This window comes from Onychostruthus taczanowskii, unplaced genomic scaffold (genome assembly GCF_017590055.1).
Source record: "Onychostruthus taczanowskii isolate IOZ18803 unplaced genomic scaffold, ASM1759005v1 scaffold20, whole genome shotgun sequence".
Taxonomy (NCBI): Eukaryota; Metazoa; Chordata; class Aves; order Passeriformes; family Passeridae; genus Onychostruthus; species Onychostruthus taczanowskii.
This window is the reverse complement of record NW_024499240.1, coordinates 3,405,659-3,420,708: the sequence shown is the minus strand read 5'-3', so window position 1 is coordinate 3,420,708 and position 15,050 is coordinate 3,405,659. Positions and strand designations below refer to the sequence as shown.

At 37.6% G+C, this 15,050-nt stretch overlaps 1 protein-coding gene across 1 annotated transcript; it reads right to left on the bottom strand.

Annotated features, from left to right (window-relative positions):
- Positions 1-1,642: 1,642 nt before the first annotated feature.
- Positions 1,643-8,187, bottom strand: G6PC2 (glucose-6-phosphatase catalytic subunit 2). The gene is made up of 5 exons (XM_041403582.1): positions 7,970-8,187; positions 7,499-7,608; positions 4,322-4,433; positions 3,382-3,497; positions 1,643-2,154 (listed from the first exon to the last, which is right to left on the bottom strand). Exons 1-5 carry the CDS (start codon positions 8,185-8,187, stop codon positions 1,643-1,645), a joined length of 1,068 nt encoding a protein of 355 aa, XP_041259516.1.
- Between the last annotated feature and the right edge of the window lie 6,863 nt (positions 8,188-15,050).

Sequence of the window (15,050 nt, the reverse complement as noted above, 5' to 3'; positions counted from 1 at the left end):
ACAATTATAGAAAAGAGTGGTTTCAGGTCAGCTGCTGTGGGAAAAAGTTCAGAGAACCATTAGAGAAGATAGGAGATACACAGAGCAGAATACTCCTCAGACTTAAAAACAGATGCCTACTTTTCTTAAGTCATGCTAGTCTTACTAGGCTCTTAATTAAAGATGCCTGTTTCAGATTTGCTTCTGTAATTTGTATCTTGCTCATTCCCAAAGGCCAACACCAAACTATTCACCTTGTTTACCCAATTAAATAATATTCTTTCAATTATCGCCTACCTAATTGGAAGTCTAGAAGCAATATCATATTTACATCTTCTAAGCCTTATTGCTTTCAGATCATATATATGCAGCCCTCATTACTCATATTATAGCCAGGTATACTAAGGCTATATATATACAGCTTACATATATATATATATATATATTTATATATATACATAGAGAGAGAGAGAGATTTTTATGGGATAGTATCAGCAAAATAGTACTTAAAGATTGTACTCTGAAAGGAAATATACAACAATAGATGCTAATAATGAATAAAATGGAAAGTACCCCTTTAGAAAATCAATTTTATATAGCAGACATATATTCAACATATTAGTTACTTGTGTCCTTAGTTAAACAAAGAATAGAAACTTGAAGTGACAGTCTGCAACCATATTTTCATGATTTACACAACTGCTAATAATGATTCAGGCTTGTGACTGTTGATCTGAGAGAATTAGCAGGGAATTACCTTTGCAATACAGGAGCATGAACAACATTCTTCAAGTCATATACTGTGATAACTTCATTATTGACAACTTTTTTCATTTGTTGCTCTGTGTAGATGTACAGAAACCAAAGATTTTTTACACCATATTTATCATTTTCCCTATTAAAAGTGTGATCTGTATCATTCGCTCTGTGTAGATGTACAGAAACCAAAGATTTTTTACACCATAGTTAAGCATTTTCCCTATTGAAAGTGTGATCTGTATCATTCATGATTCATGTGACCACTTTCAAAAAGTAAAAATGACAAAAACCACACAGTAATGCAAAAAATATATTCTACAGAGTCCAATGGAAATAAACTTTTTTTTTTTTTTTTCTCATCTGACTTAATCAGAAGCTGGTTTGCTCAGGAAGCTCAATAAATTAAATCTAAAGCCTTGTTTATAATTATGCTGGCCTTTTTCACAGTGCCTGGGTACAGCTGAACAGTAGGTGGCGTGATACCGTCACACCATTATGTAGCAGTATAACACACAGTATCTATTTATAAAAAAATTAAATACTGAGTATTACTATGTACAACTCATGCTTGAAGCACTATCTAGCTAGAGATGGACAGAACGAAAAGACCACCATATAGCTAAGTAAAGATGGTTGGTTATACTTTAAAACTTCATTATGACCCAGATATTGGGCCATTTCTACCCATACTGCAGTGCGCAATATTTCTAGGAATAAGATCAGGCAACTAATATTTCTCAGCTGCTTGAGTGTACTGATTTTGGATGTACTGATTACTTACCAGGAGTACATCAAAGATGCAGTGGCATCCCCTTGGTTTAAATGAATTACAAAACTGCCTTTGCAGAGGGTTCTCGAACAGTTCACATCCATCCCCAAATTGCTAACCACTTTGAAACTTTACCTAATTCAGTTTCTTTTCAGTTGTCCTCATTAACGAGTGGACACAGTATGGAACCAAGGCAACTACAGTCAGAGGCATAGCTGCGCTCTTACAAAAAGAGAGAATATAGAACAAATACTCAGTATGAGTAGGTATCTTAACAAAATTATACAGCTGCAGGGCAGCTAAAGAAGCAGCTATACACAATATGCGGAAACTTATCTTGCAGCTATTTTTACCTTTGCAGCTTGTGAGGAACATTTCAGAATTAATTCCAAGACCTAAACCAAAGAGTGCACCTAAATTCCTCACCAATCCAGCAAATGGAGTTGTATCAATGTTTATCCAGTCTGGGTTGGCACACCACTTTTTGGCCTTTGGAACAGACCATAGCAAGTCAATATCAAGAAGCTTGAGGGATAGATAAAAGCCAAGGGCAAAGATGAAAAGAAACAAGTTTGTCTTGATGTACATTCTCAAGCTTGCAGTCTGAATAGCAGGGGTGTGCTCAAATGCTTCTGCCACAAGAATGCCTGTGGATTAGAAACTCAGTGTTACAGGGAACCACACACTTGTACTTTGAAGAAGTGTTTCTTACAGTGTCCCTATAGCATTTGACTTTTAAAGAAAGAAGAATATATCTGTGTAATAAATATCTATGTGTGTGTCTATATATATATATTTATAATTATATATATATATATTTATACTTACACATATACACACATACAACTTACCACATTACAAAACCCTTCCTACCATTAAAAACTTCCACTATGGGAAAAAAGAAAACAAAAAAAACCACCAAGTACTACATGGTTTTGATATGAGGCATACCTTAAGGCCTGACTGCATCTCCCAGATGACAACCTATCAAATATTAGACGTAAACTGGAACATTCTTTTTCCAAAAGAGTCCCTCACTAAAAGACTGGCTCCAGCAATGCAGAATTCAACACCAGTTCCCACACAGGCTTTCAGTGTTGAAGGAAAAGACACAGAACACACTTATCTTCTCTTTTACTCATTTTATCCTGGTTGTGAAGAGGGAAAGCTGTTAGCCAGGGTTGCCCAGGCTGCACTGCATCCATGAAAGAGAACATGAGCAGGAAGCCCCTGCTCAATTCACTGGTCACCCTCCTTAAAATCAGAGAGATACCAGAGATACTGCTCATAGTTTGGACTCCCTGAATGCCAAATTATAATATGCTTAAGTAACTCTGAAAAATGTACTTCAGCATCTTAAATCACCCAGGGAGTTTGTCCTGCTATTTACATTTTTTTCCATTTTGCCCCAGGTCTCTGCATTTGTCCACATCACACACATGCTATTTTGCACCTGGGCACCATTTGAAATGACCCAAACAACTTCCTCCTGGGAGGAAAGGTCAGAGCCATGTAGGAGCAACTTCCTCTCTGATCTCTTCCACACAGGCAGCACAGTTAAAGACCAGATGCAGCCAGTACAAAGCAGTCAGAGCTAGTCTGGGGCAGTGTGGACACAATACAGTCATCATCAACTGTCAGGTGGACAAAGACTCATTCCCTTCACTGTGAATTACATAGGCAGCAGGTACATTCTACCTCACAAATTTTACCTTCAGACTATTATCAAATCCCTGATTTTCCAGAGAGTGGAGAGCACCACTGGGGTTGCAAGACAAGTCCAACTACTAAAAATCTCTTGTCTTCTCTCATATTAAAAAAAAAATAAAAATTGCATATAGGTTAAAAAGGAAAGAAAAAAATAGCAGCATTACCAGCAAACACTCCAAGAACAACTTGATGAGGGAAATGTGTTGCTATGAATACTCTTGAGATGCACACACTGATCTGGATAATCCAAAAAATACTCCAGAGGAATGACCATGTTAGTCTAAGAAGGAAAAGGAAGATGCTTAAAAATTAAGACAAGATATTTCATCTACTTATTTTCCTCAAAACCCATCATGTAAGGATCATGCTTTTACCAGCAGAGGTTTACTAAGTAGAGTAGTTTAGAATCAGATGATTAAAAACTAGAAGTCAGTACTAAAACATCAAGAGTGTTTACAGGAACAGATCTCAGAAGTTTCAGGTCCAAGAGACCTCTGTGGTTTAAGTCATGGAAGTCATCAATGGCAGATCACATTAGGACTAATACCTTAAACATATCTCTCATCATGAATTCATTGATATATGCAAAACTCAATTATTTAATGACAAAATTCACACAGTGTGAAAACAACCTCGCAGCCTTAGAAAGAATAGCCACCAAAGCAGTTGCAGGACTTTCCCACAGAGCTGAGCAGCACGTAACAGCAAATTTTGTCAACACTATGTGCACTTGCTTTAAAATGGGCGAAGAACAACCATCAAAGCAGTAAATTTATGTACTAATCCAAAAAAAACCAATACATAGTGACAACTAGAGATTTAAAAATTTCCAGCACTGACGATTTAGGACTGATTCAGAGATATTGTATGCAATGTCTGTAATTGTATGCAATGTCTGTAAATAAATACCAGACTATACAAACAGATAAATCCTCTTAATATACTTTTTCTTCAGCTGAAGTAGATCATAATAAAGGGTTGTTGGTTTTTTCACAAAACAGACCAAACTGTGAATATTTGTTTAAATTAAGTCCACTAAAAACATAGCATATATTTAAAGAACTATCTGAAAATAATGAGTTGGAATACTGGAAAGACACTGACCTGTGAAGGGCAACAGCTGATTTATCTTTCCATCTAACTGTGTAGCTAAGTGCTGCTGTGACCATTACGTACCAAACACAGGATGATCCCATGGCATGTCCAGATGGGCTTCCTAGTAAAAACAAAAAGGAAATATTCAACTCAAGAATGAAGACTATGATATCTGTCATACAGAAAACGTCTACTGGTAGTTACTCAGGCACCTAATAATTTAGAAGGGAAATAGCTAACAAAAGCTGAAAGAATGTGAACTGCTTCTTAAAAGTTAATTTTTGCTGTATGAATTGTTCAGAAGGTTCATCTATACGGAATCCATAACACTTTTCTGAAATAAAAAAGGTAATAGCTTACTCATTTTATATTGGTGTGAGTTGGAATCTTGATAGGAAAACATATTCTTTTCCCATTACTTGGATTAAAAAAATTTAAAAAGCAGTTAGGGCTGTCTTAGAGCTGTAGCATGGAATGTAGAAATTATATATAAAGATCACATAAGAAAAGTTTTGAATGAGCCTCCCCATAATTAACAGGAGCCACAGAAATTTAGCTCTTTGTAACATTCTAAACTAAAGGACCAGTATAACTTTAGATAGCACTTCCAAGCTGCTTTTTATCTGCTTTTACAATTACCATGGTGTTTAACAATTGTAAGCTGTGTCTCATTAGCAATATTACAATGCAGGTAATTAACATTTTGAGTAGTTTTATAATAATTAGAAATGCATCTGAAGCACGGAAAAATGTGTCTTTATGCTTTACTTTGATAAATTTTATAAATTGTAACGTGCTGCAAAATATCAACCAGATTAAAAGCAGATTGTCAATGAAACTGACACATGATATGATGCTCTAATTGCTGTACCCACAGGTACAGCATATAGTAGTCTACCTACAGCAGTCTATAACAAGGAACACTCTCATATAGAGAACAACAACAAATTCTTTTTAGTCCAGGCTATAATAATATATGTGTGTTTTGTTTTTATTTTAAAAGCAAAATTTTAATTTTACTGGAAGCAATATGAAACCACAGAGAAGTTCCTACAACTGTGAAAATCACCATAAAACATGGTATGCTGGCATGATGCAAGGGAAGTGATTCCTAAAATTACTCTGTCACTTCCTTTCTCATGTTCAGCAGACTTACATTCAACAAACCAAAATAGGGAAAGAAAAAATTAGATCATTGGAATCTGTAAATCTGGGACCTTTACATCTTGGCTTTCTGTGGAGACAAAAGAGAAGGGACAGGGTTATTCCACTATCAGAAGAAATAATTTTTACTCAAGAATGTGTTATGAGCCAGCACTATCTAGTAGTGTGTAGAGTAAAAGAATACTTCAGTGAAGTAGCAAAGCAGAAATGTCTAGGCAGGACAAGCACAATGATTTCTGACTCCCTGCATTAATTTTTGCTATTCTGCTTGGCAGTACATTTAGAGTCACTCTACCAGCTCTTTTGTTAATTTCCTATCAGATGTGCACTCCTAAACCTCACAATGGAACAAATGTCAACGATGAGGAAACAGTAACATTGTATGTCAGCAGTGGAAGAGCTTCTCTTTGCTGTCATCTAGGAAAATGCCATCAAGGAATAACATTTCATAGCTTATCTGCAAATTGCCTACTCGAAACAACATAAATTCCACCTTAAGGTTTATGTTCTTAAAGTTTTACAAATATCAGAAAACAAATAGCTGCTGGGTTCTAGTTCAGCTAATTCCAGAAGTACAAACTAAATTCAGGTCCCAAACTGTTTGCCATGTAGTCATATGAACAGTTCCCTCAGCTTTCCCTTTTGCTGAGACATGGAGTTTGGGGTTCAGGCTATCCTAGCAGTATTTGGATCTGCTTTTCTCTGTGGCTGCTTCTCTAATCTTTTAATATAAATTGCTATTTAAAAAATATAAATTGCTATTTTAAAAGTGTGTGAAGTACCATGTAAGCTCATACAATGATGCATGTACCACTTGCACTGACTGCACCTCCTCTTGCTAATGAGAAACAGGTCAGTGACAGTTCTTAATGGTCCAGAGTAAGTCTCGAGGTGGGAAAAAATGTGGTCATTATAAGTGCAAAGAAGGAATCAATAGGGCAGTTGTACCCACTGGACAGAAATAGGAATGACCTTTCAGAAAGACAGTAACAAGAAGAAACGCCTTCTGGTTCAATGAATCAAAATGAAGCACACTGACTGTCTCCTGAGCCAGGGCTTGGGTCTACACAGCACTGAATGGGCTCAGCTCTGAAGGCTTTTGATAAGATCTGAAGGACTTCAATACCTTGTGTTGGGTCTCAAATGAAGTAACTTGAAAGACACTGTAGACATAAAGGCATTGTTAAACCCTGCCTCATACAAAGGCTTAAGCTTCTTGTTCATAATTACAATGAGATGCAATGCAGGGTATTGCTAACAAAATACAGCCATGCAAACTTTCAGTGGCATCAACAAGATGCAAAACACATCATTTCCACAGTCAGTATTTTCTTGCACAGCAAATTAAACTAAATTCACTTAGCTCAATGCAAGTTCATCTTATTGCACATAGGGTTGCACAAGTTCATTTAGCTTCATCAGTATTGCATTTGATTTCAACAGAGAAGATAATGAGACATAAAAAGTGAAAATACATTGAAAAGGTAGATTTCAAAAATAATTTTTCCCCATATATTTGTACACATGCTCCCACACACACATTCAGTGGCAGTATCTGGTTCTGGTTCTTTTCCACTTGTGATACATTATGTAACTGATTGCTGTGACTATTGTTATTTACAATGAACCATCTGCTTAGTTTATGGGGTTTGAATATTTGTTGCAACAGCAAACAAGACCTCAAACTCAACAGCCCTGGGCTTTGTCTTGGAACACATTAAACAATGTATTTCACAAGTTTTGTGAAAATTTCTTTCCAATACGCCAGTTCATTCTACTAGTAGTTATTTTTAAAGCAAGCCCCCCTCCCCTTCCATCTTTTAAAGGCAATGATGGAAATGCTCTTGTCATACAGCAAATACCTATTGTATTTCTTACTTTTCCTCTACTTGTTTTTGTGTGCTATTTTATACATGAGCTCTGAGATTTCTGTATCATATAAGACCTTCCTAAGTCCCATTCTCTCACCCTTGAAGCCACTATCCCTATCAAAGTACCAAGGAAATCTCCAACATTTCTTACCTGGTCCAGTTTCACATGTTATAGGAAACTGTTCAAGGCATGGGCTTGACTGATTAGGATAGATCATTGTTTCTTGCACCCACCAGTAAGGGCGATGGCCAAATAAAATCCTGACCCCCCCGCCAAAAAAAAAAAAAAAAAAAAAAAAAAAAAAAAAAAGAAAGAAAAAAGAAGAAATTAAATGAAAATATCTTTACATAAGAAGGCCTCAGCAAAGCTGATAAATAATCTTACAAAGAATATGAAGAGCTACATTTGCAAAGCTATTCTATAACAGTTCTACAGGTTCTTCTCACCTTATTACAATGTTATTTCAAACATATCTTAAATATCTTCTGTGTTGAATTCCTATTTTATAATTACCAGGGAAAATCTACTAGTACATTATTCACAGAAAGTTTTCTAAACTTGAAGTACATATAGTAACTATTATTAAAAAAACCAAATTTTAAAACAAATTCAACTTCTTACCATTTAAATATGAGGTTGAACCAGTCACCAATGACAGCCACCCATATCATTTTAGTACCAACCACTTGGCTGAGCTGAAACCAAAGAGGAAAATAAATTGAAAATATATTCCGAGGATCACCAACATGTGACATAAAATTAAGAAAATCCTGGTAAGCCCTGTAGTCTCTCTGTAAATGCTGAATGATAAGCACTCCATTGCTGTGAAGGAGATCCATCTTAATGGATTAAACTGTACTTGAAATATAGTAAAGTTCCTTTAATCTTAAGTTTCTAGTGACAGAGAATGAGAATCATGAAGGGGAGCTATTAAAAAGTGAGAGAAGGTGATTGACATTGCCTTTATATTATATTGGCGTGGTGTACCCAGTCATTCCCGAAACACGTGGCTCTGGAAAAGCATGCGAGTCTCTTAGCACTGGAAAGCTTTTTTGTTTGCAAATTTTAATTGTAGGAAGCTAAGTGATGTGTATGCTGAGCAGCAGCAAATTGTGGGGAAAGTTTTGTGGAAACAAAATGTGTGACTCGTGCAATCCTTTGTAGGAACAGCTGGAACATGTTTGCTTAAACTTTTTCACAGTTCATTTCTCAGCAGGATGGACATCTTACTAATGCGTGTACTTCACTAAGTGTTGCCTGTATAAAGGATAGAAAGAATACACAAATTAATGATCTTCACAGAACTGTCACTGAAGCTGTACATTTCACTTTGAAACAGAACTTGGCTGTAACTAATACTTTGCACAACACATTTTTTCGGTCAGGGAAAATGCAACGAGCATCCATATATCAGCCATGCTGTTGGGCTCTAGATTTATTTTTAAAGCAATATTATTATTAAAATACTGAAAAACAATTGTTTCCTTTCTACAAGAGGCCTGCCAATCCAGGGCCCAATGCAGATGATGCTCAGTCTCCGAGCCATCTTTCGGTACCGCCATTCTTGGGCATTGCTTGCATGATGCCAGTCCTGAACCTCTCCGCCAGAAGGAGCTGCAGCGCCCCCTTCAGTGTGACAGGAATGAGACCCGCTGCACAAACCAGGGCAAGGCTGGGAACACATCATCAGGAGTATTTCCCTGACCCATTCCCAAGCGAAGCACAGCAGTTCTCCAGAGCCAACAGCCAAGAGCAAACAGATTCTGCCACACAGCAGGAGTTTAAAAGGTTCCAGCAGACAATATATTAGCATATCAGATTTATCAATATTAGTACTAGTAACTGTAGCATGGAATATTGTGTTCATTTGAGGTGGCTTCATGAAAATAACTTTTTCTACAAGAGATTAAATGGATACTAAAAGCCTGATGATACCAACTTCTGATATCATCAGAGGAAACTTCAAGCTCTTTATCAGGCTCTAATATTCTGATGTATTCATATCTTATATCAAATCTGTGTACCTGAAACAGTGTGAGTCAGAAGACAAAAGCAGCTCTATATATGGACTGCACACCTCCCTGATACTCTTTCCATGCACTTCAAGCTAAACTGCACAAGCTGTGAAGACAAATATATGAACCACTTAACTGTCTTTGCTGTGAGAGGGGCTTAATGGCTTAAGAGGGCTTCATGATGTGTGGTCAGGAAAGTCACATGAAAACATTAAGTAGATTCAACAAATAAGGCATGACAATTAAATGGACATAGAAGATTTCTCTTCCTGACACAATCTCACATTTACTTTAACTACTCACATTTACTTTAGCTAATAATAGTCTGGTTTCAGAAATTTTTTTAGCAGATTTAAATCCTATATGTTTATTGCTACCAATTGCATTAAGGCATATAGAAAACCTTAAAGTTAAAAGTTTCAATGCACTGCTTCTGAATAATAACCCTTCCAGAATGAAAATTTCAGGATATTTTAAAAAAATATTTCTTAGATTTTTTTAGCTGAAAATATTTGAGGATGTTTATTTCTTGCTAAGTTGTATACCTTTACTGTTTTGCAGAGTGTGCAGCAAGGCAACTGTCATAGATATGATGAATTAATTTGCTCTCTCCCAGTACCTCCCAAAGACCATACTTGTTTAGAAATCTCTCTCTAAGAACTCTTTGTATCTCATTGTTTAAAAAAAATGTTCTTTTGCTACATTTTTTTACTGCAAAAGTATCTTGCCTTTAAAGATAAGTAAGACTTACTATAACAATAAAAAAAATCACTGTTTTAGACATGTCTGGGTTTAGTATGCAGAAATGTAGAAAATCTGAGGTCTTCCTCTGTTTTCCAATTTAGTTTAGCAAGAACAGTTAGCTTCAAACATGAGTGCAAATGCCAAGTCAGTTGGCAGCTGAATAACATACATCTTACTTCTAGTACTTGGTTAAAACAGCAACAATTACAATGAGGTTATTTTTATTGTTCCATTATGAAAAAAATATTTTGCAGTACAAAAGTTTCCATCAAGATACAATTTAATGTCCTCTGGAGAGTCTACCAAGTAATAAAATAGGTCATTTTACAGTCCCTCCTTAAGGGCTCCACTGTTAGTCAGTGGTACCAAAAAGTTGCCTCTGACACAGGATGTGCAGAAGCGTTGCAATAATTGCAATAACTTTTTGCATGTTTGCTTTATTGACAAATTTAAACCCACCCACCCATATTATCTATGCACTAGGACAGCGATGCATCTGCTCAGGCTGAACTCTTTTTCAGACAGAGCCCCTCAGGCACACTTTGGCTCTCCAGAAACTTTATAAATTTAATGTTTGAAGATACGTCTTTGCAATGCTTCAGTAAAGTAACCTCTTTTAGTATAAATGCTGAAGACCTCTTGATATTAACTTTCAGGATTCTGCTGCTGATTCTTGTGCTTAGATAAAGAAAGATAAGCACCTCAGACACAATACAGACTAACAGCAAGAGAAAAAGCTTTCATTTTCTCCTACATTCTTTCTGAATCTTTCAGAAGCTCCTACATCCTCACCTTAGAGATACCAGAGCAGTCATGTTTATAAAGGATGTTTAAAAAATCTCAACAAATCCACAATCTAGAAAACAGACACAACAGAAGTTTTGGAACAGGTAAACATGTTTCTGTGGGAGAGGTAGTCCTCACTGTGCCTGGAACCAGCCATGATCCTGCTCCATCCAAGAGGAAATCAATAACTGACATGCTAGTAATCTCTTGTCCTGCCTGTCATATTACACAGCCAGTAAAAGTCTGAGACACTAAAGACCTTCCAAGCTGTAATAACCAACAAAGATGGTGAAACATGACTTGAAATACTATATTTAATAACATGTTTGACAAAGAAGAAACACTTCCTCAATAGAGTTCCCGTTTCCCTCACTCCTCTATGCAAAGCACTGCAAAAAGCTTCTGTAATCCCCCTAGTGCTTCAAAGTCACTCGAAATAATACATGAAATAAAACTCTTTGCTGTATTTTAATATGGGGAATTGCATGGAAACCTAATGATCTGCACAAAGTGGTCAGAAAGTCTAGGCAATTAAGTTTTTAAATCAAAGCTTTCTCTTGTTTCGATATTGGAGAGCCAAGGTTTGGCCTTCACATAAATTAGTTCAAAGCAAAAACCTTTCAAATGCTATCTGTTAATATATTTTTAAATTTACTGATAATTTCTTGATTTACTGTGTTTTCCAAGACACACAAAACCAAAGACTTCATATATACGTGTGTCTGTGTGTGTGTATATATACACACACATAAAATGTAAAAGCAAGAGTCATGCTGATGATCCACTGAAGGGAGGATAAAATGTTTACAGCTGACTTGCATGTACATATTAGAACAAATATTACATAACAGTCAACAGATGCTTTTAAGTAAATGTTTGCAAGGCATGGAAAAACCACCAAAGCAAACATTTTTTGAAACACTGTTAATGGAGGCCTATGTAATGGGCCTGACTTTCTGGTACATTATGCTTAGTTAATTGAACAATAACATGAATTTGCACACCAGTATTTCCATTGACACTGGACCAGCTACAAGGATTAACAAGCAATTTGCTAAGTTCATCAGCAGACACTGTATACAACAGCTGACAGGTATTTTCTCAGGTGTGAACGTTTTCCAAGTGGAACACTGCAAAGATACACCTTAATTTTTGAGTTAGAAAGACAAGAATATTTCAAGAAGCTTGTGCGCACTCGCTCTCGCTCTCTCTCTCTCATTTTTTACTTTCAAATCCCATGTCCTCAAGCATTCCTCATTGGACCCAGGCTTTTTTAGGGTTGGGCTGACCAACAGAGGTTTAGCAATAGTTGACATGACCCAGTCTCCTTCTCTTCATTCTGCCACCTTAATCTGACCTTTCCTAGTTAGTACAGTCATTACTCTTTGCTATAAAGTTAACTATGCAAGCACACAAAGCCAAAAAAACTAATCTGTGCACTATAACAATAATCAGACCTGCCAGACCTTAATATTTGTTTACATTAGTAATGCAAATTAGTAATTTAATTACATTACATTGTGTTTATAAGTGCAACAGTATAAATTATACAAACAATGCATAGAATACAATTCTGGCATGCCTATGAAAAAGCTACATCTAAGGAATTTTACTTAAGTATGAACTACCATTCAGAAATTAGAAGCAACCTAGAGAAGATAAAATTCCTTCAAGTTCCATGAACTGCAGGCAGAAATGGAACTGGATCCATTAGGGCAACAATCTCCAAACTATTTTTCAGTTCCCCTTCCAATAAGATTCCTGTCTGACTGTCATTCTCCAACCCCTGAAACTAGCCTGCTCTCATTCTTAAAACCAGCCCAATGCCAGCCATAGCCCAGGGAGTCAGAAACCTGCCACAAGAAGTAGCTGAGTCAGGTTATTAGTACCAGCTTGTCAATGTTGTGCTCCTTTAGAACATCCTCATAAGCTGCAGTAGCTCTCCAACCCTGAGCTAGACTTTTCAGCTGCCTCTTAACCCAGCACTGAACTGCCCAGGATGGACTTTCTGTTACCACTAAAATAAAGCAACAGATTTTTGTTGGCAACATTCTGCCCTTCTGTTTGACTGCAGGGAACTGTCACCTTGAAGCTGCTGCTGTGCCCCTTGGAACCTGGAATTAACCAAGTTTAACCAAGTAGCCTGGAGTTAAAAGGAAACCCATGAAGAGCTGGAAAATGCAGAAATACCATAATTAATGGTCTCCAGCTAAGCTCACAGTGTTAAAAATAGGGTAAATCATTGTTGAAACTTTTTTTCAATCCATGACTACTCTATGGCTTGCTAGGTCAGACATTTAGGAAGCAATATTTCAAAACAATTGTCTGGGCTAGAGTTATGGTGGGTTGGCTGCCAGCATTTCTTTCTACAGAGCCTCTTGAATCAGACCCAGAAGAGGACCCAGAAGCATCTGACCTGCACTACTTTGGGCCATGAGGCCACATTCCTGTTTGTAGCTGCCAAAAACCATCAGTTTGAACTGAAAATTAGGACTTGCCAAAATCACTGTGCTTCCCTGAAACACACACTTGGTCAACTGATGGTGGACAGTAGTGGGAAAGGTTGAAGATAGGTTATAGCATAGTTCACATCTCTCAAAACCTCTAAATTAATTGGAAAAGAGATCAATTAAGGTATGGATTCTGCCAGTAAATGTCACAGGCGTTTAGTCTTTGGTGGGTGAAAGTGTAAAACAAAGGAATAGGGCTAATGAGTCTAGAAGAATGTCACTGATGAAGAAGATATCTAACATTTCTGAGCTAGTGCCAGCTACAGGGGGATGTACCCATTATCTGTGTTAATTAAAGATTCAGAAGAGACCAGCTGTAGAGCCCACCAAAAGATTATGGATTAGAAAATAGGACTTGTTTAGATTAGTTTAACTTGTATTTACCAAACTCCAGGACCTGGGAAAATTTATTTAAAGTTGATTGAAACTTTAAAGTATTTAAAGTTGATTGAAATTGACAATTGATTTAACTGAAAGTTATGAGCTCAAGTAATAAAGGCTAATAATGTCAGGAGCAACACTGAAACTTTATATTAACAGCATGCACTTGGCTAGGTAAGAAATGTTCCTAAATAAAAAAGCCATAAGGTATAGGCCCATAGTGCCCAAATTCATACATGGCTAGGTAATCATCCTTGGACCAGCCCAACTTCAGTTCATTTAAGTGTGAGGCAGGTGAGAAACAGAGGTCTATTAGCTTTAGGAACAATGCTGAAACTGTGAAATCTGGAGAACGGTGTGTCCAAGTCAAACAAGACAGGAATACAGTGGGGTAAAATGTTCATCCAGGAAGTTTGTACAAGAGTGATGGAACTAACAGTTGGTGGTCCCAGCTCAGACTTCACTAAGCATTGCACAGGTGGAAGACAGTAATTAACACTTTTAGACAGCAATTCTCAAAGCTATGCTAAATATACATTATTCTGGGATTATCTAAATAGCACTCACGTAAACTAAAATTAGGAGTAATTCATTAGCTATGGTAACAAAATTATTAAAAGTAGCTTTCATAATAAACTGAAGGCTGCTACCTTGGATCACAAACTAGCGCTTATCAAGAGCTGAAAGGGAATATAAACAACTGGAGAAAAACCAGTCACACTGTCATAAAGAACAAACTCATTTTGACAGACGTTTATGGCAAATGTTTGACTGGGTACAGGCAGGGCTACTGTATGGTGGTTTTGTTGGCACCAAAAAGGACTGCAGGTACCCCTGCAGGTCATTCTGTCAGGACGCGCTTCATCCACACTCTTCAGAGAATTCAAGACGGGCGAATTAAAAAGCAATTCGGAAACTCACAAAATTTAAGACCGGTTACCGCAAGTGTGTTCCATGAGTGAACCAGACACTGGGAACAAGCTGTGGCTTCAGAGGAGCGTAAGTGAGCCGCGCTGTTTGTTCAGCACTGAACAGGCTGTTTTCCCCCACCGGCCCGGCAGGCAGCCCACCGCCACGCCACCAGCAGACCCTGGCAACGCATCCCAACAGGCAATCCCGAGGGGAAGGGGCGCCGCTCCCGGCTGCCGCCCCCTCACGGCACCGCCCCGCCCGGCCCGCCCACCATGGCGGCCGCGCCCCTCACGCCGGCCACGCCTCGCGCTCGTTACCGCAGCAACGGCCCGGCGGGCCCGGGCGGGCCCAGCC